Source organism: Budorcas taxicolor, chromosome 17 (genome assembly GCF_023091745.1).
Source record: "Budorcas taxicolor isolate Tak-1 chromosome 17, Takin1.1, whole genome shotgun sequence".
NCBI classification, from domain to species: domain Eukaryota; kingdom Metazoa; phylum Chordata; class Mammalia; order Artiodactyla; family Bovidae; genus Budorcas; species Budorcas taxicolor.
The window spans coordinates 7,860,314-7,884,091 of record NC_068926.1 but is presented as its reverse complement, the minus strand read 5'-3'; the positions used below and the strand labels follow the sequence as shown (position 1 = coordinate 7,884,091).

At 34.4% G+C, this 23,778-nt stretch overlaps 1 protein-coding gene across 1 annotated transcript in view; it reads right to left on the bottom strand.

Annotated features, from left to right (window-relative positions):
- The window catches only part of LRBA (LPS responsive beige-like anchor protein), a 746,337-nt gene that overhangs the window by 308,434 nt on the left and 414,125 nt on the right, over window positions 1–23,778 (bottom strand). The window contains exons 37-39 of the mRNA XM_052655100.1: window positions 11,510–11,634; window positions 3,615–3,761; window positions 1,007–1,143 (exon numbers count right to left, since the gene is read on the bottom strand). Coding sequence (XP_052511060.1) covers window positions 1,007–1,143; window positions 3,615–3,761; window positions 11,510–11,634 — 409 coding nt within the window. The remainder of the gene's footprint in view (window positions 1–1,006; window positions 1,144–3,614; window positions 3,762–11,509; window positions 11,635–23,778) is intronic.

The following is a 23,778-nucleotide window of genomic DNA, read 5'->3' as shown; positions in this document are numbered from 1 at the left end:
CCTATCAAGTCCCATCTTAATAAAAGCAGCAATGCTGAACCCAAGGCTATAAACATGCATAAGACAAGAGATGATTTGTAAAGTTTTAAAAAATTATAACATTTTCATTAAGAATGACTTTGAAACTCTTCTAAGTCACTAAATTTTAATAATTCAGAGGTTTACAAGTTCAAACTCAATAAACTCAAGAAAAACATACACATGTATGTGTGTGGACATACACCACACACTAACAGCCTGTAAAAGAAATGATTCCATTTTTAAAAGCCTCTTCTCTTTCTACAGGTTACTTACTTTGCTCATTTTGAGAGAGACTCAGAACAAATTCTACCATTCACTTTCATGAAATAAACCTAATTTTGGCTTTATGGCTGTGCCACAAATGTCTCTTAGTAAAATAAAGTTGCCAAGGTCTGAAAAGTAATCAGAAATACATTTTAAAGGGGAAATTACATTTTCATTTAAGAATAGGAAATTATGCGGTGCCTTGTAAAATCAACTACAGGTAATGGGAAACAGAGGTATCTCGCGCACACAAGCCATGCTTGCGTGCACGACAGAGTAGTAAGTCATGTGGACAAAGCAAGGAGAGTGATATATTGGTATTATATCCAGAAAATATATAAAGGCTAAACAAAATAATTTCACTCTGAATCTCACTGAATTGTGTAGCTTAATTCACCCTGGACCCTTTGAGGCAAAATATATTTTATAGACGATATTCCCTGAGGTTCGTCCCCTACCCCAGAATGAGCTAATGATAAATGCAATTAAATGGAAATTGTTTCTGAATCTAAATGAACTTCAATAATGTAACTAGCTGGTAAGGGAATCATAAGCTAAAAGAGATAGTTGCCATGCATACAGGCAGAAGCAATTCATCAAGAAATTCAAACTATCTCTCTCAGATTTTACTAAAGCCAGTCTTACTTAACAGCAGTCCACCATCCCATCATAAGAAAGACAAAAATTCCATAAAAGTGAAACCCACTCCTCATCTTCTCACCTTGGGGTCGATTTTCTTGAAGTTAGGGTCTTCTTCATCCACCTCAAAATAGAGTTCGGAGGAGGTGACAGAAAGCGTCCCCTTGACTACAACAGAGGGAGCCACGAGCTGAGCCGGTGTGCTCAGGCTCACAGGACCTGCCGAAAGGAGAAGACAGGCCGGACAAGTTGCAGTGACATTGTTTCAAAACATCAAGTGGATGATTCGGGCAGAAATTTCATATAATTTTTAAATTCTCTCCTCTAGCAAACTGCCTGCCAACCCCTTTTACACTTACAAATTCTGTCCACCCCAAACCTCCCTCTGAAAATGCAAAGTTAGGGTTCTCATATTAAGAAATCTATATATAAAAGGCAGTTAATCATAACAGTAAACTACAATGCAATTATTTTACAAGGAGTCTGCAAAGCTTTGGTCTAATCTCCTGGTTAGAAGGTGACTCTGCCTAAATAAGTCCATCCACATTCCATTTGGAAAACAAGCCTCAGGCTATCAAACAACAGGGAACAACAACTAGGAGCAAGGAAGACTCAATAGGTTTCCAAGGCCAGAGGTTAGCTTAGTGTTTGGCTGAGGCATGATTATAAAAAGATCACCAGCAGTGAAGTGAGAAATGTTAAACCATATTATCTGATAAAGATTGTGTGCCAGGTTGACACAAAACCTCTTCCATAACAACTTTATCCCATAAAAAATTGGGAAAAAATACTTCTTTTCTAAGCCTGCCCTTCCATTGTTAAATATTGTTCAATGCGTCCAAATCTAATATTAGTGTAGTTCGGGGACTCTGGGAGTAAACAGCTGGAGGGTGGGTTTCCAAGTGAATGAATTTTTATTGGAATAATCAAATCTCCACAGGGCTTATCAAAGAGACAAATCAGCCTGCTACTGAAAACAATGGATTCCCTACAGATAGAAGAGCATAAAGTATATTAGAGCCAAACCTAAAATAAGGACTAAAAATAATGATTATACATATATATACTTATGTAGCGATAGATGTAGTAAGGTTTTCAAATTCCATGTTAATTCCTCATTGGAAAAATCCTATAGGTGAAGAAAAAAGCAAGACAAGACTGGCATTTATAGTCTTGAATTAATATAGTGCCTACAAACAAGGTACACCTATTCAGGTAATCAATGGGTGAATAAGTGTTTCAAAATTCAGATGAATTGACATTTCCATCGACTGTTGGAAGGGTGTTGGTCCTTAATCTCACATCAATCTTAATGTGTGCCAGCAGGACAATAGGAGGGATGCTCTGCGGAGATCAGAGCAGGTTTTGCCCTCTATTCCCAATGTACAAATACATTGTGTTTGCAGATGGGCAGCAGATAACTGCAGAACAGCCATGATTTCCCAAAGCTCATCCCCATAAATGGATGAAATAAGCAGCTATGTGTTCTTTTGCTGTCTCCTTTGCCCTCCGTACATTAGCATGTAATCCTGAGAAGAAATAACATTTTTTCAATCATTCTCAGACATTCAATTACAGGGTAAGCAGACAGCTGCAGGAGCTGGAGCAGCCCAGGTCCTACAGAAGACCCCTGACAATTTCCACTTCATTTCTAACCCACACCACTTTATTAGTGTGGATTACTTCTTAATCCTATTGCCATTGTCAAGATTATATAATTAAACTCCCCTCTCACCTCTATTACTGTATGAATGTATTACTAGTAGCAAGAATAGAGGTAAAATAAATGGATGCAAAGGAAGAGACTAGAGAATGGCAGCGCCCACCCCAAACCCCTTAACAGTATGCTCCAATTAATTTCATTTCACTTTACAGAGAGATTTACGGCCATCAGAGAAGATGCCATCATGTTTTTGCTTTTCATTATCATTCATTGCATGGTTGCAGATATGTCACTAAATGAAAGATTTTTTTCGTGCCTTTTAAAGTTATCAAAATACAAGGGTATATAACTTTCACCTATAGAAGTTGTAGAACCTTTCAGACTTTCCTCCTTGAGGGACATAGTCACGGGCATTAAAGAAAAAAAAAGCCATTTAATGAATGACTAAAATTTCAAGCTAAACAAGAGAATTTTTCCCTTAAGGGAAGTAAAACTGAAAATCTGCAGAGCGCAAATCAAAAATTCCTACATCAGGTAAAATATGTGAATCCTGTGAAAAGCCATAGCATTCTTGAAATGGATTTTTTTGAGAGAGAGTTAAATGTATAGGCAGCATGTTTCTTAAGATCTGTATATCAAAGCAAATAGCTCATCTGCCTCCAAGCTTTATTTACAAAGCAATTGCCATAATTTTATTTATAGCTCTCATTCTGTAGAGATTAGGTTAACTCCCATTAGATGGGTGATGCAATTTTCTTGTTGCTGCTTTACACTTTTATTCTTTCTCAGTAAAGATTATTCATCAAAGAAAAAGATGAGTAGGGTAAAGAGAATGAACAGAATAGAGTGACGGGGATACAGTATTGAAGATGAGGGGGAAAATGTTTAGAAGAACAAAACCAGTCTTCATTTAATGTAATTGTCAGTGCAAAGCTGGTAGGCCTAGCAGTCACAGCTGGAAAAGTAAGTAATTAAATGCTTCTTGGACCAGAGCTAGCTGTAGTATGTGCACAACCACTGAATTTACCGGTGAGATTCTCTAAATCTTTCTCATCCATGGATGACAGAGTATCATCGTCGCCTTCCAGGAGGGTCTCGTTTTCTGAGTTCTGATTTCCTAAAGCCTGACTCTTGATGGACTGTTTTCCTTTAGCAAGAATATCTTCATCTGCAGCTGAAATGAAAAGGAAACAAAGCTGTCCATCAACTCTGGGAAGAGTCCTGTGGCAGAGGGGCAGGGAACTGAGGTAAGGAGCGGTGGCCAAGATGGTCACTCATTTTACCCAGCATCATCCAGGGTGGGGAAAGTGATGGGCATGGCCCACACACTCCTTCTGACAACTGTGATTCCCCAAACCTAGTCTAACGTTACCTTGAACAAGCACCCTAATCCCATTAAATCTGACCCTGGCACTGCTCACGGAACCATTTGTTTACTTATATTTAAGGCAGAAGAGGGTTCAATAACATCACTTTTTCTTTGTTAGTAGAAAAAAATCAGAACCTAGTTTTGGAAACAATACCCGCTTAACACTGAAAAAACAAGGAAGACTGATTTATTCTTGTGAATAATATTATACCCACAACATTCTGCAGTGGTGGGGGAGTGGCTGGGAAGGAGAATCCAGAAATAAGAAGGGTTTAGGGCCGAGAGCTATTCGCAGCCAATGAGGATCCAGGCCAGCTTCTGAGGCCATGGCTGATGCTAATAAAGCCACAGCAGCTCCCAGAAGCTGCAGGCTCTTCCTCTCCCTCCATCCGCCCTCTTTCCTTCACACCGACCTTCCATACGTTTCACCCCTGCCACACCCCTGCTGCAGCCCTTACACAAATATCCAAGAGCAAGGCAGTGTGGAACCGAAGTGGAGGCTCAAACACTACCTCCTCCATGTGTTTAAACTAAAGGGCTAAGACACCCCGGGGGCAAACATAACAGAAAGCCTGCGATGAGAGGCATCTGGGCATGGAGCCTCACACCACCCGAACTGGAGCAGCCTGTGCAGAGCAGCCGCGCCAGAACCGCCAGAATCACAGTGCCGAGGCAGCCTGAGGGAAGGAAGGAAAAGGGAAGAGCACCCACAGCCAGCGGCGGACCCAGGGAGACGAGCGGGAGGGCAGCTGGAAAGAGTCTGGGCAGAAGCTCAAAACTCTATAACCCTCCAAGACGACTCCCCTCACTTTGAGCAGCCTTCTCCTTAAGAAACACACAAAAGCAGATACTACCTTCTAGACTGGTATTTTTTTTAAAGCTCATAGTGTCACATAAGGGAAAGTTCAGAATCCTCACTATGTGACTGACATTCCCGGTTTCCACCCAGGAGACCTGAGAGGTAAAAGCACCTGCTCCACCAGGCAGCAGCTACTGACAGCAATCAGATGGAGAGGCTTTTTGCTCCACTGCAATACCTGCTGAGACACAAGGCCCCAAAACCCAGATACAGGATAAAACACTCAGTCTGAAGAAATATTTATCTATAGAATTTATTCTTAATAGTTAAACTGCCTGTGTCCTAACTGGTTAACGTGACAAAGCAAGGCTTCTTTGAGTTTAACAGGTATGGTTATGGATAATGTTAAAGGTAAAAGTTTATTTTTATCATATTTATTGTGAGTTCACCATGTATAACATTTACATATAATATTTATGACATTATTTAAATGAATACAGGACCTTTCTATTAAATAAGAAAGTCATGGGAAGAAGCTTTCTCTATTTAGTATTGATTATCCTCTATGGATAAATAAAATCTTATTTTCTCTCACACCCACATATAGCATAGTATGGTAAAAATATATGAAGGTCTCAAAAATTGAAAAGAACTTAAAAGTATATATTAAAATGGCTCTATTTTCTTAAATACTATAAACAAACATAGCAAAAACCCACTATTTTTTTGGAAAATAGGAGTGTAAGTTTTTACATCATTGTTTATATTTACAGCATTTATATTTCCTTACCTTGAAATCACAAACACTGCTAACAAGATCTTTTTCAACTTACTAACAATTTTACTAAAAATAAATTAGTCACAGAGAAACATAAGAAAAATGATCATCATCTGTATTTTGTTATGAAGTAAATTAAAATAAATTAACAGTAGACAGTCAAGAGTTTTAGCACAAATTCAGTATGCTACATTCTCACTTCCTGGATGCACAATTCCTTCAAAACAGAAATAATAACAATAATGCTAAAATTAAATACACTTATCATGTGCCGAAGAGTATTCTAAAGCACTTTAGACATTTAACTCATTTAATTCTCATATGCCTTCTGCTAAATTCTCCTTTTCACATGCACAAACACACTCAGAGAGGTTTTATAACTTCCTCAAGGCAACACAGTTAATGAGAAGTAGAGTCAGGAATCCAATCTAGTCACTGTGGCACCAGAGTCTGGGCTTCAGAGAAAATGAAAATAATCAATATACAAATATGAATGTATACATAATTTACTGGTTGGTTCACTAAATCTAATGTTTCCCATAATGCATTTTAAAAGATTAAGTCACAATCATAAGAAATAAGTACAGAATAAAGACATATCCATTTCCAAACCTAAATTTGATGAACACAGGCCCAACAAATCTGAAACAACTAAATTCAACACCTCACTCAATACTTTCTCTGATTACTGCCATACATGTTCTGAAGTATATCAATCTTATTTGAAAGAAGGAAAAAAAAATTTAATCTGAAAACATTTACAAAAAATGAAATGACTGTAAGAGTCATCAGTGGCAATAATGCAATGGTTTAAAATAGCTCAGTAAATAAATCACATTCATTTAATGATTACTAACTATAACGTTTTATCCCTTCCAACTGAAATTTAAAAATTTTAAATATGTTTCTCATCATGTTGACAACAAATAAGACAATAACTTCTGAATTAAATAAAATTTTATGGAAAATATTTAAAACACTATAGTTCTACTGTACACATACAAATACCACTTTAATTTATTTATTTACTTATTTTTACAAGCTCAGATTCTGGCATTGTTCAACCTCAACTGAAAAAGCTCTTGTCACGGAAAATATGCAGCTTACTGATATTTAGAATGGTTTTCCTGTAATTAACTCCCCCTTGAGGATTTTAAGTTAGCAGCAGTAAAATTACCAACAGTACTCTAATACACACCACATGCGCTGGTGTTCAATTCTCAGTGGTCTAATAGCTTTCTACTAAAGAACTTTTATCCCTCCCTCAAAATTAGAACAAAACTGTCCCAAGCATAAAATAAAAGATAATTATCATGTTTATATGTGCTGGGAAAAGTATGTTTTTAACTTTCATTTGTCTTATACTCAATCAACCATTAAAACAAGAATCAATTATTTTAATATCTTCCGTGAGTATATCCTACACTTGTATAAAAGTTTAATTGGATGAAGTCAAAATATACTTTTGGTTCAATTTTAAAGCTTGAGTCACATCTTTTCTAGTTAATAAAATTACTAAAAAACATGACAACTGTTTAAATTTTTCATTTCACTATCAACAAACTGCCTTCACTAATCTCATATCTTATTCTGATTTAATATTTATCCTAACTTGATAACTAAGTTGCAACTGCTACACAAAACTGCAGAAATCTGTACAAAATGTTTTATTTGAAACATGTGATTCACTGGGGCTACGTGTAATGAGCAGGCTCAGAGAAAAGCTGGTCCTCAAAATGTAAAGTTCGAGTTCTTCAGAGCTAGCTCTGGGCATGAGTTGATTTAGCTAGGTAACAGAGACAAGCCAAGTAAAATTAAAACAGGAAAAGAATATAGAATACTGTTCTACCCATGATATATAATCTCTTTTTAAAAGTCCAGCGGCTGTTCTAGTGAACTGGAATTATCAATAGCCCATATTACAGTAAAAGAGGTTTATACATTAAGAATTAGCCACTTTGTTAATTAAAAAAGAAAGATAATGCCTGGTATAACAAAGTGACCTTAATTATACATAAAATAAATACGAGTATCCACTTAGTGTGATGTGTAGTGGATACCATAATTGTTGATTCTGAACAGGACGCATGAAGAATATCTTATATTCAACTACTGTCCTAAACTAATTCCCCTTTATAGTTTATACAATTTCCAAAGTCAATAAAATTTATTCTAGAAAAGTTAGTTAAACTACAAAGTGTAATTAGGAGAAAAAGCCATGTCCAACATGGGTTTCTCAAAAGCTTTAGACAGAAATCTAAATACATGTTTATCCTAAAAAAGAAGCAATCATATCTGGCATTATTTGAAGATATGAGAGAATGACATGATTTACGGTCTTTACATGGTCTGTCATCCCTAGAAAATCAGATGAGTTGCTTGTATCAGTAAATGTGATTACAAGACACTTGTAAAACTACGTAAAACACTCCTCATATACTTCTATTAGTATGCAAATTCTCTACAAAACAAACATGTCTTAAATGCAATAGGATTCTAGTGCTATTTGAGTATTTGAATTGAAACCAACCTTTCCACCATTTAAAACATTTTTTACATGTTTTTGAGTATAAAATTCCCATCATATTTAACAATGAATTTTAGAAGACAGTACAGCAGAGTGGTAAGAAAATCTGATGAGCCATCAGTTAACCTGGGATTTAGCTCTGTGTCTACTAAGAAGTATGTTGGACTTTTGTTTCCTCAGCTTCCTTATCTGTAAAGAATAAAGTCATACTAGACTTTAGCTTTAAGTCCTTTTCAGATCTAAAATGTACTGATGATAAATAACTGACAAACTGGTCTCTGCACATTAGGAGAAAGTTATAAATCATTACAACTGATTTCTGATAAAGTTTAAAACTACAAAATTGGAGAAAATGCCCTCAAAAAATCAAATACCCACCTCTGTTTCCTGCTGCTAGTTTTTATAAAGAATATTTCATCATAAGAGGAAGTATTAATTTTAATTTTAAAATATGACTCAGTTTCTACAAAGTTAAAGAAATCTCCCATTACAAAATGACTTTTATAAATAACCACTTTGGAGGGTCCCTCTGTGAAAAATTACCTAAAGCCCTTTTCCCCAAGCAAGTTAATGTGAACTTGGGAAGGGCAATTAAATTGTCAGAATTAAAAAATTTGTTTTTAACTAGAAGGTAGCCAGAAGTAGAGTCATGGGGCTGGTATTGATCGCCTGAACAGAGAACATCACTCTTCAGGTATTTACTCTGCCACCCTTACACCAGAGGCTTTCCTTCAAATCAAATCAATCTATAAAAAAAGATGGCTCTTACTACTAAAATACATAACTAATCGCCAACAGTATTTCTATTTAGATATCTTCTTTGAATAATAGTACTATAGTTTGTGATGTTTTAAGATTCTGCATTTTCAAAATGTCCTGTCTCCTTAGTTAAATTACAAATAAAAGTGAGAAGTCCTAAGAGCATTAAAGTGACATACTATCTTCAGGAAAATCTATTTAATTCTTTGACTCCAACACTGAAGCACAGTGTTCATCCACAATAAATTCTATGATTTCAACTGCATTCTGATCACATTAACTATGTTGTTTTGCATTCTTGATTCTTAATATATCAATATTTATTTTTATTAGCTTCCTTACTGTAATTAAGTTAGGATTAAAAAAACAAAGACCTTTATGATTAACACAAAACTAAAATTGAATGTGAACTAAAAGATAACTCCAATTAATAAAACATCAAAAAATTAAGCTCTTTGCTTACCTAATACAGTAGCATAAATCGCAGACATTAAACAATGTGCTGAGTTCCAAAACTGACTAATCATTATTATTTAAAATTTTATAATATATAATATTTGATTAGCTAGAGCTTTTACCTTTTTTTAAAATTTATATAAAATATAACATCTTCTTAATTGGAAGCATCTACTACATAGCACACATTTTGTTAGTTTTAAAAAATATATTTCAGATTTAAATATATATTCTTAATCTTTCAGTCTTTTAAATATCAATCATCATGAAACTAGTATAAAGCATTGCCAAATAGAATGGAATTACATAAAATGCTAAACTTTACTTCTCTCTTAATTTAAAAATGCATAATAAAACACATATAACATTATGTTAACCTTTCAATTACTATTTAGACTAACTGGAGTGAAATCTACTTCTAAATAGGATTTTAAGTCTTAAATGACAGTAACCATTGCTAACAAACATCTTTTCAAAAACATCTGACTCAGCATTAAAAAAGTTGACATAATGTTATTTGAAAAGTTAAAATTCAACAACAAAATTAAAATTTACTCATTATAAAATATCCTATGACTCCCCAAAGTGGTTCAATGTACTATTTTTGATCAATTGATTTTACTAAGGTCTGTACAACAAATTTTAAATTCAGTTAGTGCTATTTCTTTCACAAGAAAGTACAAATAGTTTGCCTATATGCAATTTTAGAAAACAGGGCCCCCCTCCAGATAGAAAAGGAAAATTTTTCATAAAAATACTTTTACTGTCATTCATAGACTTCAGAACTCACAACTGAATGCTAGATGAAAATAAGAAAGATACCTATTAAATTTTAAGTACACATGGCAACATCTTTTTGAGAGACTAAAACTGCAAAAGGCTCATTTTTTTTCAGTGTAAGAGTTTTAACTAAAACCAAAAAAAGGCCAAAAACAAAAATGAAAGAAGAAAAAATATATATATAAAACTCTTGAAATTCATAGCACTACATAAAAAGCACTTGAACCTTAAAAGCAAAAGTGGCCTAATTAATTCTACATCTTCTTTCTCCTTCTCCGCCTCCTGCAGTTGAAGATGTAGGGCCCTGCGACTATTACTGCTTTAAGATCACTTTGTTATTGACTATTCTCTGTATGATCATTTATTTTAAAGGACTGATGTCACATTTGGTGTTGTATCTGATGACATATTGTGGACATTTTCTTCCAGAAATGGCTCTTTAAGGCTGAGTGCAAGAGGTTAAGCTGCCTGACTGAGGCCAAACCTAAGATCACAGACTTTTAATCTAAATTCTTAATATCCTTCTTGAATGTAATTTAACATTTATTTTGGACATTACATATTATCATTTAACTATAAGCTGCTGCATGTTAAACTAACAGAAGGGAAATCAGAACTATTTCTCATCTTACTAAAAACTAACCAATTTTTATTTTATAAAATCAAAAACAATTTAATATGAGTGGGTACATCTCCCCCCTTAACCAACAAAATTTAATTGGCTTTCAAAAGTTACAAAACCTATGTAGAAACCCTATGATCAAAGAGGGTATATTATCAAGTCCAAAGGACTTTTTCAGTTTTCCCAATTTGCTCATGAGGCTTCTACCTCAACTGAATCACAGTGCTATGCATTATATCAAAAAAGGAAAAATTGTTAAGTTCTGATAACAAGATGATGCAGAACAGGAACATATGAAAATAATGTCTATTCTTTCTCCAGGAGCCATCTATCACAACCATCTACAAATCAAGGCTCAGAAAGTATCGAGGCACTTGGACGTTTATTGCTCTCTCTCCCACTTCATAATCTCATGCTAAAATACCATGATTGAGGGAAAATCATACATACCCGACAAGACCTGGAAACCTATTTGGTTTGTAAATGCTGTCTTTCTGATACTCATGGATTTAAGACAGACGTCCTGGATTAATTCACTCAAAGCTGAGTATGTCACTTAAAGGGAGAAATATTTTATCCTCCTACTCTGAAACAAAGGGTCTATGTTAAGTAAGTTTTGCATGTGTAACACAATAAATAAATACACTTAACACCATAACTTAATAGGACCCTACACTAACTATAAAAATTTAACTTCTGATTGCAGGGTGCGTAGCTGGGGAATATGGCACTGGAGCATTTTACAGTACCTTGTAATAATGAAGTTATGCTCTTCATTACCAAGTACTGTACCTGCTGCTCGCTACTGGCAAGGAGTGGTTTACACACTGACCATGTTCCACGGCTGTTTTTAGTGTCGCTTCAGGATGTGTCGATCCTAGAGGGTTACGCACAAATCGTCGCCGGCGCCGCAAGTCATCTTCCCAGTAGTCGAGGCGCCAGAACTCACGAGGACGACTACAATGAAACAGAGAAGCCACATATGTTAGCAATTATCAAACAGCGTGGTAGCACTGAATTTCTGCATAAAGCTCTCCTTGTTTGCTCTGCCTTTTTTTCCCTCCCATTCCTCTTAATTCTCCCTCTACCTCACACTCCCCTTTCTGCAATCTTTAACTTAGGTATGTCCTTGAAAATAACAATATCACCTTCCAGTCTAAGGAACTCCTTTTCCTTTTTCTTGGAAGGTGAAATGAGCACTAAATACATCATTTTGAAATGAATTGCTGACAGTGTGATCAGTTTCCCCACACTCCAGTGGCATGTGCTCTGATTTCAGCCTCATTTCAGCCTCAGCAGGGCACCTTTCTCTGTGGCTGCATTTATAAACCAGAATAGGGAAAAGGCTATTATAAATATGGGATAGCATTACCTATATTAATCAAAGTCTGTCCCCCTTCATTTTTCTTCCTAATTTGTGCCTTTTTGCACAAGGTCAGTAAATCATACCATGAATTCTTGGTCCAGAAAGTGTTAACTTTAATGAATATCTCAGTTACATGGTTATGTATGTGATAATAAAATATTACTCTGTTTAGATGTGCAGGAATTTAATTAAAATAATCTCTTAAAATATTCATTACATTTAGCCCCTGAGGCTTAGAACAACACAAGAAAATGCATTTCTTTTCCACTTACTGTTTTTAAATAAACCATTCCTATAGAGTGAAATAGCAATCTATTTTCAAGCAAATCAGATTGGATTTCTGTTTTATGTAGTCTGTTTTTATATTTAATTAAAAACTACATGGTATATGATGTGCAACAATTGCTGTATCAAAAGCATACTTTTAGAAATGTATTTTTTAAAGGGTTCACTCAATTCAAGTTCCACTCTATTTTCCCCAATTATGTAGATCATTTTACATGGCAAAATATGAATGTCAACTTTCTTTTCAAATTAACTAATCATGATCTAGCATGCTAAAAAATGTTTTCTAAGGAAAAGACTAATATGAAGTTTTCTCATTTACAGTTTCATTTACAGTTAAAAAAAATCTCTGCAGAATAATTTTACACTAGAGATATACAACATGAAAACCTGTAAGTTTCAATAATGAAATTTTAAAATTCATAATCAAAGATTCTGCAAACAAATGACTAATGCAAAATAAAACCTCACTTGTATTTCATGAGCTAATAAAATTGTACCTGTCACCTTTGACAAATTAGTAGCCTTGACCAACTGACAGTCCCAAAATACCTACATAAAAGTTATCCACATTTTGATGGTTTAAAGAGGCTACCTTTAAAAGTTCAAAATAGATTTGTAAATAAGTACTTCACCAATTAAAAATTGGCTCAGATTAATGAAGGCATACATTAAAAAACAGGGCATTATTTAAAGAAAATATTTTTCAAAAACAATAGGAATCCTATGCTCTTCAGGAGAATGCTGGGGAGACAAGGAAACAGAGACGATTTCCTTTGTCAATTTGTTCATGCCTCAAGAGGAGGAAATATAAAGTAATCTAAGTAGAATACAAAAATGTGTAAGAACTGTAGTCCTCGAAGAGAAAAAAATTAAAAACCTCTTTCATTCTTATTTTGCTGTGTTTCAAATGAAAACTATTATTATGATAGCATTTAAAGTTAAATAAGAAATACCTATAGAATGCACATAAACACAGAGAACAGTTGTTCAAACTCAATTAATAAAATCCTCCTTAGGATAGTGGGGGAAAGGCGGTACACAGATGGCTATGTGTATGGCTTTGATAGCCATGGAGCTTGGATAGGTACTTCATCATTCTGCCCACCTACATTTATCTGTTAAAATTATTATCAAATATCAGCCAGGATGCAGTCGTGAATCACAGGCTGCTCCTCGTCTTCAGGGGAATGATACAATGAGGGTCTATTCATCAGAGCAGCAATCGGCACAAGTAATTAGTTCCCTAGACTGAGATCTCCTACAAAGCCTATTTCAGTCAGCACCACAAACATATGACGGTGTAAAGCTAATGAAAGCTGCTAAAATTTGTTAACCTTTTCTGCCATCAATCCTTCTAATATTCTGTGCTTCAGTGTTATGCAAAGGTGGTAAATTATTAATTTGTCATTCATCCATCCTTCTGAATTTTGAGTCAGAGTAAACGATGTCATTCTTCTTGATAACAATTAAAATTATAAGAGATGTTAAGCTGCTATTACAAAATTGTTACTAAATTAGGTAACAATAGATTCCAATATAATACTTGAGAGAGAAGTCAAATCCGATGGCTATTACAGCATGTGTGTGATCATTTTTGTCAAGCAGTAGAAAACCCAGAGGAATTATAAAATCATTCACAAATTTTCAAGAAACTCGAAAAAAATATCTGTAACAATAATAACCACAATTAGGAGGAAACAGAACTATAGTATTTATTTTTGTGTTCTTCAACAGTAACAAATAATGGTCACAATGGTGACATTTGGCTGAAGCAAAAACACTGATGTATTAGAAACAGAGAAACTGTGCACATTGTAGGAAAAATTTTAAGGTAAGTTTTATTTACCCTAATTATGCACTTCTGTCTTCAAATGTAAACATTCTATCAAAAATTTAAATATACTTTAGATATATCCAAATAAAATGAAGAAATCTATACCTCAGCATGATAATCTTTCCACTATCCTGGAAACTAAATCTCAGAATATCTTCTCAATACAAGTAGTCTATCCCCTGTTACAACAATTTAGTCTGAAGATAAAAGCAAAATCACTCATTTCAGATCACAGACCCACGATGGATTACAAAAATTAGTTAGAGAGACCAACAATTTCAATACATTTTTAAAAGTCTCTCCAGATAATGCAGAATAAAAACCTTCAAGGAATTTACTCAAAATGGAATCATTATTAGCCTCATTCGAAAAAATTAGCATTTATCAACCAATTTCTGATTGTTAAGAGTAATATATGTTCTTTGAAAAAAATAAGTCATATTTGTTTTTTCTTTCAGATAAGGATAATTACTAGTAAGTTTAAAGTCATCTACATAGTAAGAAACTGAGACATAAAAATTCACTGTTTTGTCCCAACTCTGCTCCTTCCAACAACATACAGTCTCAGCATAAAGCTCTATCACTGAGAAAATGAGTCACAATCTGTCAGTCTAGAACATGACTGGAAAGGGGAATGTGTAGGTGCCAATCATCAACTTAATATCTTTTGATTATTCACATGAAGATTTCACTCTTATTTAGGAAATACTGACACTCCCTCTCCAAAATATCCTTCTCGGGGAAAAAGGATAAGAAACTGGCATATTTGGGAAACGGATCCAACACTTTTCTCATAAGTTTATGAACTAAGTTGTTATATATTTTTGTAGTTATCACTATGGGATGGTAGAAAAATTTCAAAGACTTCATGTATTCAGAAACACACTGCTAACCAAATACAAGCATGGATAAGACGAGAAATCACTTATTCTGAGAACTTATAAATATACATCTAGACCACTATAGACCTATACCTCTATATCTCTGTATCTATCAAAAAAAATTACATTAGTACTACATGATGTCACATTCACAAACCTCATCTATATCCACTTCTACAAATAATTAAAACTAAGATCCTCCAACAAGTACTCAAATTCAGGATGTAACCCTAGGCTCTGTAAGATCTAGAAATAAAGCCTTCTCTATAAAAGGTCTGGTAGTTAGGTCCCCTGTTAGTACACAAGCTCCAAGTACCTTTGACTAACAGGAGTATACTGTATTTGAAAAGCTGTGCATGTGTAAATAATGACAGTGAAAATAAATGTTCTAATGTTTCTTTCTAATTATTTCTTCCCCTTTCTTTGGCCTAATCTCAAAGTCTAACGTTAAAATGATAACATAGGCCTGTCTTTTACAAAGTATAAGCATGCGTGCATGCTCAGTTCCATCAGTCATGTCTGACTCTGCAAAAGCCATCTAATTACCTTTCTACTCTTTTAAAAACCTACACATATATGTATTTGTACAAATAGAACTTTAACATATTGTTAGGAGCTACATAATATAACACAATGCATTTTTATATAAAGAATTTGTACTTTCTATTCTAAAGAACAAAACTGACTGATGAAATAAAGAGGCTATTTGTTCCCCTCCCAGGCCCACTGTGGACAGTGACTTGATCTACTAAAGAAAATGAATAAGGATGAGCCAAAAGAGAATCACTTGGAAAGGAAGAAATATTAAAACAGAGAATCAGTAACTAAGGGATGATCCATAATCTTCCTCTAATAGTTGAATGGTTTACCTATAAATGATATATTATTTTCCACAAGTAAATTATAAGACTCTCTAAACTTTAGCTTTCCTCAGAGAAAGTATGGCAATCCAATCGGCCAATTAACAGTGCTGAATGGATGGACACTGAAGTAGACTCCTAAAACACTGTCTAATAATGACTAACTCAACCTTGAGCCAACAGCTAGGGATACAAAGATTATTAAGATATTTTGTCTCTGACCTTGAGAAAAGACAGATGAGAAAATAGTAAGAATTCAAAAATGATGTGTGACAGAGCAGAGCTCTATTAAATGGCACAACGTGGAGGAGCACCATTCTCATCACAGTTTGCACAAGTGGCACTCCTGGAGTTGTGCAATGTTCTTTTTGTGCTGCTGTATTCAAGCACCCTGTGAGAAATGACAGGGTGCTCTGAGAACATCTTATCTTCTCCCCGCTCCTTTCTTTGCTCAGGCTCCTTTATTCTCTGCCCAAGTTAAACCTAATCTTCAGAATAGGGAACAGAATAAGCCCTTCAGATGCTATCAGGAGCAGTCACACATTTAGCATTTCCCTGATGCAGGAAAAGGTGTTCAGATCACAAATACGCATGACTGTCAAAAAAAACAGGCAAAATTCAATATTCAGAAAGAAACACTGACAGTTATTTCACTGAAGTCATTAAATTCATATTGTTCTATTATGGTATATTATGTTCTACTATCATTCTATTACAGTAAAACAATGTTAATTACTGAAATGAGGGTTAGCTCTTATAAAAACTATTCTAGTTATTATATAATCTAAATGCATTGTCACATTATTTAAATTAGTCAAATATATGCATGTTTGTGATCCCTTTGGTTGTAGGGTTATTTTTATGTAACTTGGATCTATACCAATAAATGAATTCTAGTATTAAAAAGAATAACTGTCAAATTCAATTATATTAGAAAAATATTCCATTTTCCACCTTTCCTATTTTCTTGTGACAATACCTGATAAATCTTGACGACCTTACCACAAGTCAGTAATAAATTCTTCTGGCCAGAAAAAAGTTCTAAATCCTAGAAAATTTTGGTATTCATATTTTGCTCTTAAATTTGTATATTACCTATTTTTCTTCCTATATCTGGGTAGCTTCTAATTCTATAGTTTTAGATTAAAAATTAACACTAGACATTAGCTACAACTTAAATGGTAACCTCTAAAAAAGAAGCACATAAACATTTTCAGTGCACTGTCAGTTAGAAGATAAAAGTGCTAAAGTTCTAGAAGGGTTTTACTTTCTGCATAAATCTCGCTGAAATAATGTGCAGGTGCTAGATAGGTTATCGTACAATATAAAAGAATGCTTTACCTCACAAGCTGAAATCTACTGTGCCTTCATGCAGATAGACAGAATATTAACTAAAACCTGTTTACCAGATACCAACTATAAATCAAATGCAAGTGATCTATGCACTATGCTATCTTAATAAAAAAAAAAAGAAGAAGAAAAAATCCTTCAGTTGCAGAAGAGACACCTTTTGAAGTGGAATCCTTTCTTTATCGAGGACTTACATAGAGAATTTATATTACATTGAGTCACTAGAGCATCATATGTGTTAATTAGGTAAAATTACATTTTATGTAGTAATGAACTTAAGCAATGGTGCTATTCAGTGTATTTCTGTTTGCTTTCAGAGACAACTAGAGACCCATCTTCATTAAATTTGGACATTTCAAAAGAAATACAATCTTGCAATGGAGTCAATTATTCAAAAAATAATACCAAAGGTTTCCTAGCTGTTGTTAGCCTGTTAACCATTTCTTTATTCACTCAGTATTTTTACCAAGAGTAAGTTATGAGAAATCAAAATCTAATGTTAATTGTACTACCAGTTAAGACTCTAACAACAGAAAATTGATTTTCAAATTAAAATACATGATATCACTGGATACCAGAAACTCTAAAATTCACCTAAGTAGCCACACCAACTGCACAGATCTGTTCTCTTTTCCCCAAAAATCTTATGTAAAAAATAATTCAGCAAAAATCAGTTGAGTGCCAACTATGTACCAAATCTTGGTACTTACAAATAAACTACGCTAGGTTCAGCACAGAATTTTTTACATTAGAATCAGAATAAGAAAATTATCGAATATAAACAATAAAATTTTAAATTAGATAACAATTACTGCATTAGGCTGCTGTATGCTAGACATTACACTCTTTTGCATGCATTATCAACAAGCCTCACTACAAGCCTTCCATGATTAAATACTGCTCTTTTCATTTTTAAGATGAAAAAGCTCAGTCTTATCCATCAGTAGTAAATCATAAGAGTCTACGGACTTCAAAGCCAATGAGCTTTTCACGAGACATTTCCTCTAGAAACTCTTTTGGATACTATTATAGCTACAATCAAAGTACTAATTAACCCTGCCTGGGAGGACTGAAGATTTCATTAAGCTTTCAGTGAGGATCTATTTTGTAAGTTCCATGAGGACAAGGGTTTGTGTCTATGTAATTCACTGACCAAGCACAGTAACTGAAACAAAGCCAGCACTTAATAATTAAAGAATGAACAAGATAATTTTCTAAAAATAATTTAAATGATAAACAGGAGTCTGCTTGGCAAAATAGAAACGGCATTACAAACAGAAGAAACATCATGCACAAAGGCAGACATAAAAAGGCATTTCTGTCGAAGAGGGTTTGGGTAAGACAGATCATTTCAAAGCAGCCTCAGAGTGGCGAAAACTAAGGCAGGAAACACAGGGTTAGAATCAAGATTTCAAAAGTCACTGTATGGTTAACTAAAATAGTTACTTTTTATATCTTATAGTCAACAGAGAGATAACTAAACTTTTCAAATAAAGGATTATTTATGATCAGCCTTGTATGTTATGTGGCAGCAATATAAAATAAGACAGTGGGGATGGAGTGTACAGGCTACGATTTCAGAGACATAGTTGAAATGGAATAAGATTTGATGAGACATTCAACTTGGGAGGTGAGAAAAAAAGGAGATAATGAGAATAAAATTGAGGTTTGTGACCAAAAGAGGAGGGGAGAAAGATGCTATTTAACTGAAATGAAGCAGCTTAAGTAGACATGCTTGGCGTAACCATATCATAGATTCCTAATAATATCTAGGTGTACACAGTCGCTCAGTCATATCCAACTCTTTCCAGCCCCAGGGACTGTAGCCTGCCAGGCTCCTTTGTCCATGGAATTCTGTAGGCAAGAACACTGGAGTGGGTTGTCATTCCCTACTTCAGGAGATCTTCCGGATGCAAAGACTGAAGCCTCTCTTGCATTTCCTTCATTGGCACACAGAGTCTTCACCACTAGCGCCACCTGGAACGTCTAGGTAGGCATGTCTAGCAAGTAAGCAATATAACTTGGGAACTCGGAAAAGCAGTCTGGGCTAGACATATAAAATTGGGAGACTGATTAGCCTTGGAAGTCAATGGGTTTAGATATTTATCTAACAAAAATTTATTGAGTGCTTACTATTAGCTAGGTATTGCGCTAGATCCAGCAAAAACTATATTGAAAGGACAGGAAAAAGTGAAATCTAGGAAATTCCGATATTTAAAAATTACAAAAGAGGAAAGAAATAAACAGGAAAGGAAGTAATTGATTCTCATAATCAATAAGATAATAGAAGAAGCAAAATAGAATGGTGCCAAAAAGACAAACAAGCAAAGATTCTTCAGAGCACTGAATGGCCAGCAATATTTATTCTGATTAAAATGTCCAGAAAGACGAAGAATGGAGGGAAGGTTTTGATTGCTTTTTGTGTGTTTTAAACAATTTTGTAATATATAATTTATATACCATAAAGCTCACTTGTTTACAGTGTACAGTTCAATGCTTTATAATGTGTACAGAGTTGTGCAACAATCACAATAATCTAATTTTAAAATGTTTATTTCCCTCCAAAGAAATCCCATACCCACTATTCTCCCTTCCTTAGGGATGAATAAGTACAGGATTTCACAGTATATAGGTTAGACAATATAGGGTTTGCTTTGGACTGCAGTGTCTTAAGTTTGGGCCAATCTAAAATAAGTCACAGTATAAATAATTGGTTAAAGGCATCATTGTTAGTACTGGGACTTTACAGAGAGCCCATGAGAATGCATTTTCTTCTTTAATATCTCCATTATATATAAAAGATACCAAAGAACTGAGTCTAATTTATCTTTTAAGGAAGATTCTTTAAAATAAAATTTATAACTAATTCATACTATAACATAGAGGGTAGCTAAAGTTTTAGAAAATTTTTTATTAGAAAATCATTAGGCTTTAAAATTTCTGTATATGGCAAAAATATTATCGCTCCATTTCTATAAAGTAAAGACAGTCACATTAACTGTATCATATATCAGATCTACAATTTCTACGTAAGTCATTTATCATTTTTGGGCCTCCAATGCTTTAATAAAATAATTCTAATTTATTCATTTACAAAAGTGCTACTGTGAGGAATCAAAAAAATAAAGTATATGGAATTGCTTTAACATAAGTAAAATGCTATGCAAATAAATATATGGCATTATTTACAGCTGATAATAAATTTAAGTGTTCAGATACTTATAGATGCCATTTATTTACTTGGATAATACAACGTGCTTAAGGTGGTATCACCAGTGACCTCAAAACTGATTAAGGAAAAAAAAAAAACCATTAAAAAGTCCTTTATCAGTCCTGGAAATGATCAGCTTAGTTATCTTTCTCTACAGATTTACCTAACTTGCATAGTTTACACAAACAGAATTATACAGTAGGTAGAGGTCTCTGACTGACTTTCACTTAGCATAAATGGTTTTATTTTCTTAATATATTTGACTATATGAGCAGTAACATCTCTTTTTAAAAATATTTATTAATATTTAAGTTACATAAATGTAAATATTCATTATATTTGTAAATATTTATTAAATTTATACTTGTTTTAAAATTATTTTTTAAATTACTAAATATTTAATTACTTAAATTAAATATTATTAACTTAATAAATATTTATTTAGATAAATGAATGGCTCTTCTTGGCTGTTCACAGCCTTTCTCCAGGTGCGGTGCACAGGTTTCTCACTGTGGTGCTTGTCTTGTTGTGGAGCGTGGGCTCCAGGCCACCTGGGCTTCAGTAGTTGTGACGCACGGGCTCAGTAGCTGTGGTATATGTGCTTTGCAGCCCCACGGCATGTGGAATCTTCCCTGACCAGAGATCTAACTGGTGTTCTTTGTATTGCAAAGCAAATTCCCAACCACTGGACCACCAAGGAAGCCCAGCATGATGTTTTTGAGATCCAACTATGTCATGGCTACTACAGCACTATATTTCTTTTTATTGCTGAAAAATATTCCATTGCATCAGTATACAAAAGTTACTGACTTCATTTTAAAATTGTTTGTCAATGAAAGGAACTAGGGAGATAAGGTAATTAAAGAAGGTGAAAAACAGATGAGTATGTGTGTAAGTGAAAAAGACAAGCTTCAAAGAATGAAGACAGCAAGGAGGAGGAGGTGAGAGCAAACTAGAGAAAGAGAAGAGGTATGATCCTGCACAAAGCGCACCATGGCCTTGGAAGTAAACAAAATCATTTCCTTCTGTGGCAAGAGGGAAAGTTATAAGGCTGTGCATTTTAATAAATGAGTTTAAGGTTGAAGAGAAGAAAACTGAAGGACTAACTTCAGTCTGGTTATTTCTATTTCCTCTATTAAATAGGAGGGTTTTGAGTAAAGTACAGAATGAAAGGATAAAATTTTAGAGAGCTGCCTTGGGGAGTGTGAAAGAAAGCTAGCTAAAGGAAAGTTTGAGGATGACTTAAGTAGTTCTGAAGGCCTAGCAGAGATTGGAAACCATTTGGCTGAAGTGGCGCTAATCTGTACAACTGTGATCCTCCCCATCCCTAGCCATATTCAGCAACCTAAGAGGCAACAGTAAAAAGAGCAGTTGGCTAAATTCACTCCAGGAAGGTTAAAGGAAAATGAGTAGGAAAATGATGAGAACGTCTGGGATGGGTAAGCACGATAAACCCATGATCTTCCTGGACCTCAATGAAACAGCACTTAAATGGAAGTTTATTACACACTGATTCTTCAGGAAACCAAATTTACCTTGCTTTCAAGTCATTGATATTGATGATAATTTGGTTTCCCAAACAATTAATCAATATATGTTTAATCAGTGTATCCTGTCCTTCTATCTGATACTGTTATGAATTTTCAACTTGTATTAAACCATGCCTAGAAGTAAAGAATTGAGCCTGTACTATATTTGGAGACTGTCTTCAATATTTAAGCTGTATGATCACAGTAACAAATAGTCACAGAGCTGGACAATGTATACACAAAGGATAATCTGAAGCCTTAGGAAGACAGGACCTCACTCTCTTCAGAAATAAATTACTCTGACATTCTGGAAAGGGCATGGGAACTAAAATTTACTGACTGTTGATGATGTATCAGGCACTCTACACTAAGTATTTTATACATGAACTCATTTAATTCTCAAAATAATCCTATAAATTAGGAATATACCACCAAATTAACAGGTGAAGAATTAAGGCTCAGAAGTCAAGCCATTTGGCCACGAAGAAACAAAGCTAGACCTTCCATCTGGAACTCTTCATTACCAAAGGATTTTGGTAATGCTACTACTTCTGCACCAAGATATTCATACTAGTCTCAGAAATATATTATGACAGTTCATTTATAAAATGATGGATTAGAATGGAACTTAAATTTTTTATAAAATATATGACTATCTGCACACATTCCAACAAAGAACAATTACAAGATATTACTTTTTCCAGCACTAGCATCACCAAAATTGAAATAGCAAGGCTATAAGTTTGGTGGGTAGGAGAAGGGGTTATAATATTCTGTCGCTGTTTATCAGGTAAGTAAAATTAAAGTAAATACCATGAGTACTGTGTAGTATAGGTCAGCATTTGTTACTAAAAAGTCTGGAATCTATTCATATTCACTGAATGTTTCTAGTAGCTCTGATCACCTGCCCCAAATGTGTAGAAACTCCATGGTTTTTAAGCATACACAGGAATCCAGTCTCATGGCAAAGAACCACTACTTTGGCATCTAGGACACCCTTTTTTCTCAAACTCAGGCCCTATAGCACATTTTTGTTGCTGTTGTTCTTAAGATAGTTTGTTTATAAGTTATAGGGAGAGACAGAAAAGGCAAAGAAGTATCAGCCTTCAATGTATGACATTCATATTTTTAAATAAATAATTTAAAGGCTGAAATGCATCAGCAAGCCAGTATAATCCAACACTTGCTGCCTTTAATCCAAAATGCTCAGGGTGCTGTAATGTGCTGGAAATACTGGGAAAAGCAAATAACAGATTTTACCTAGCATAAAACAGAAAATATATATACCATTCTTTGCAACCTAGATAAATTAGCAAAAGTATATGCTCCTTATCCACAGGGGAGAACGGGTTTATTAGGTTACACTTCCAGGTTTTTAAGACAGTTGGAAGCCGGTTCTTTCAATAGTTGCTGTCATCCCCTAGAAACTTTCTAGTACTTTCAATTTTGAAGCAATTATTCACATTCGGATGTGATTTATTTTCCTCCCTTTCTTTACTGCATTTCATATTTTTTCTGGCTCTCAATAACTAGTTTTGCTTTGGCTTAATTATATTCATTTACAAACATTTTTTTTCTGAGTGTCCACTACTATTTGGAAAGCACTGACTGAGGTGCTGTAAGGGATACTGATATGAGGAACACAGGATCTCTAATCTCAAGGCATTTACAATCTAATAAATCGGATAAAAGAAGCAGAGAATTACATGGCATAAGATTCATGCAGTAAGAAAAGTAAAAATCCAGAGCTTTGGAAATTCAGAAAAAGGAGTAAGTGATCAC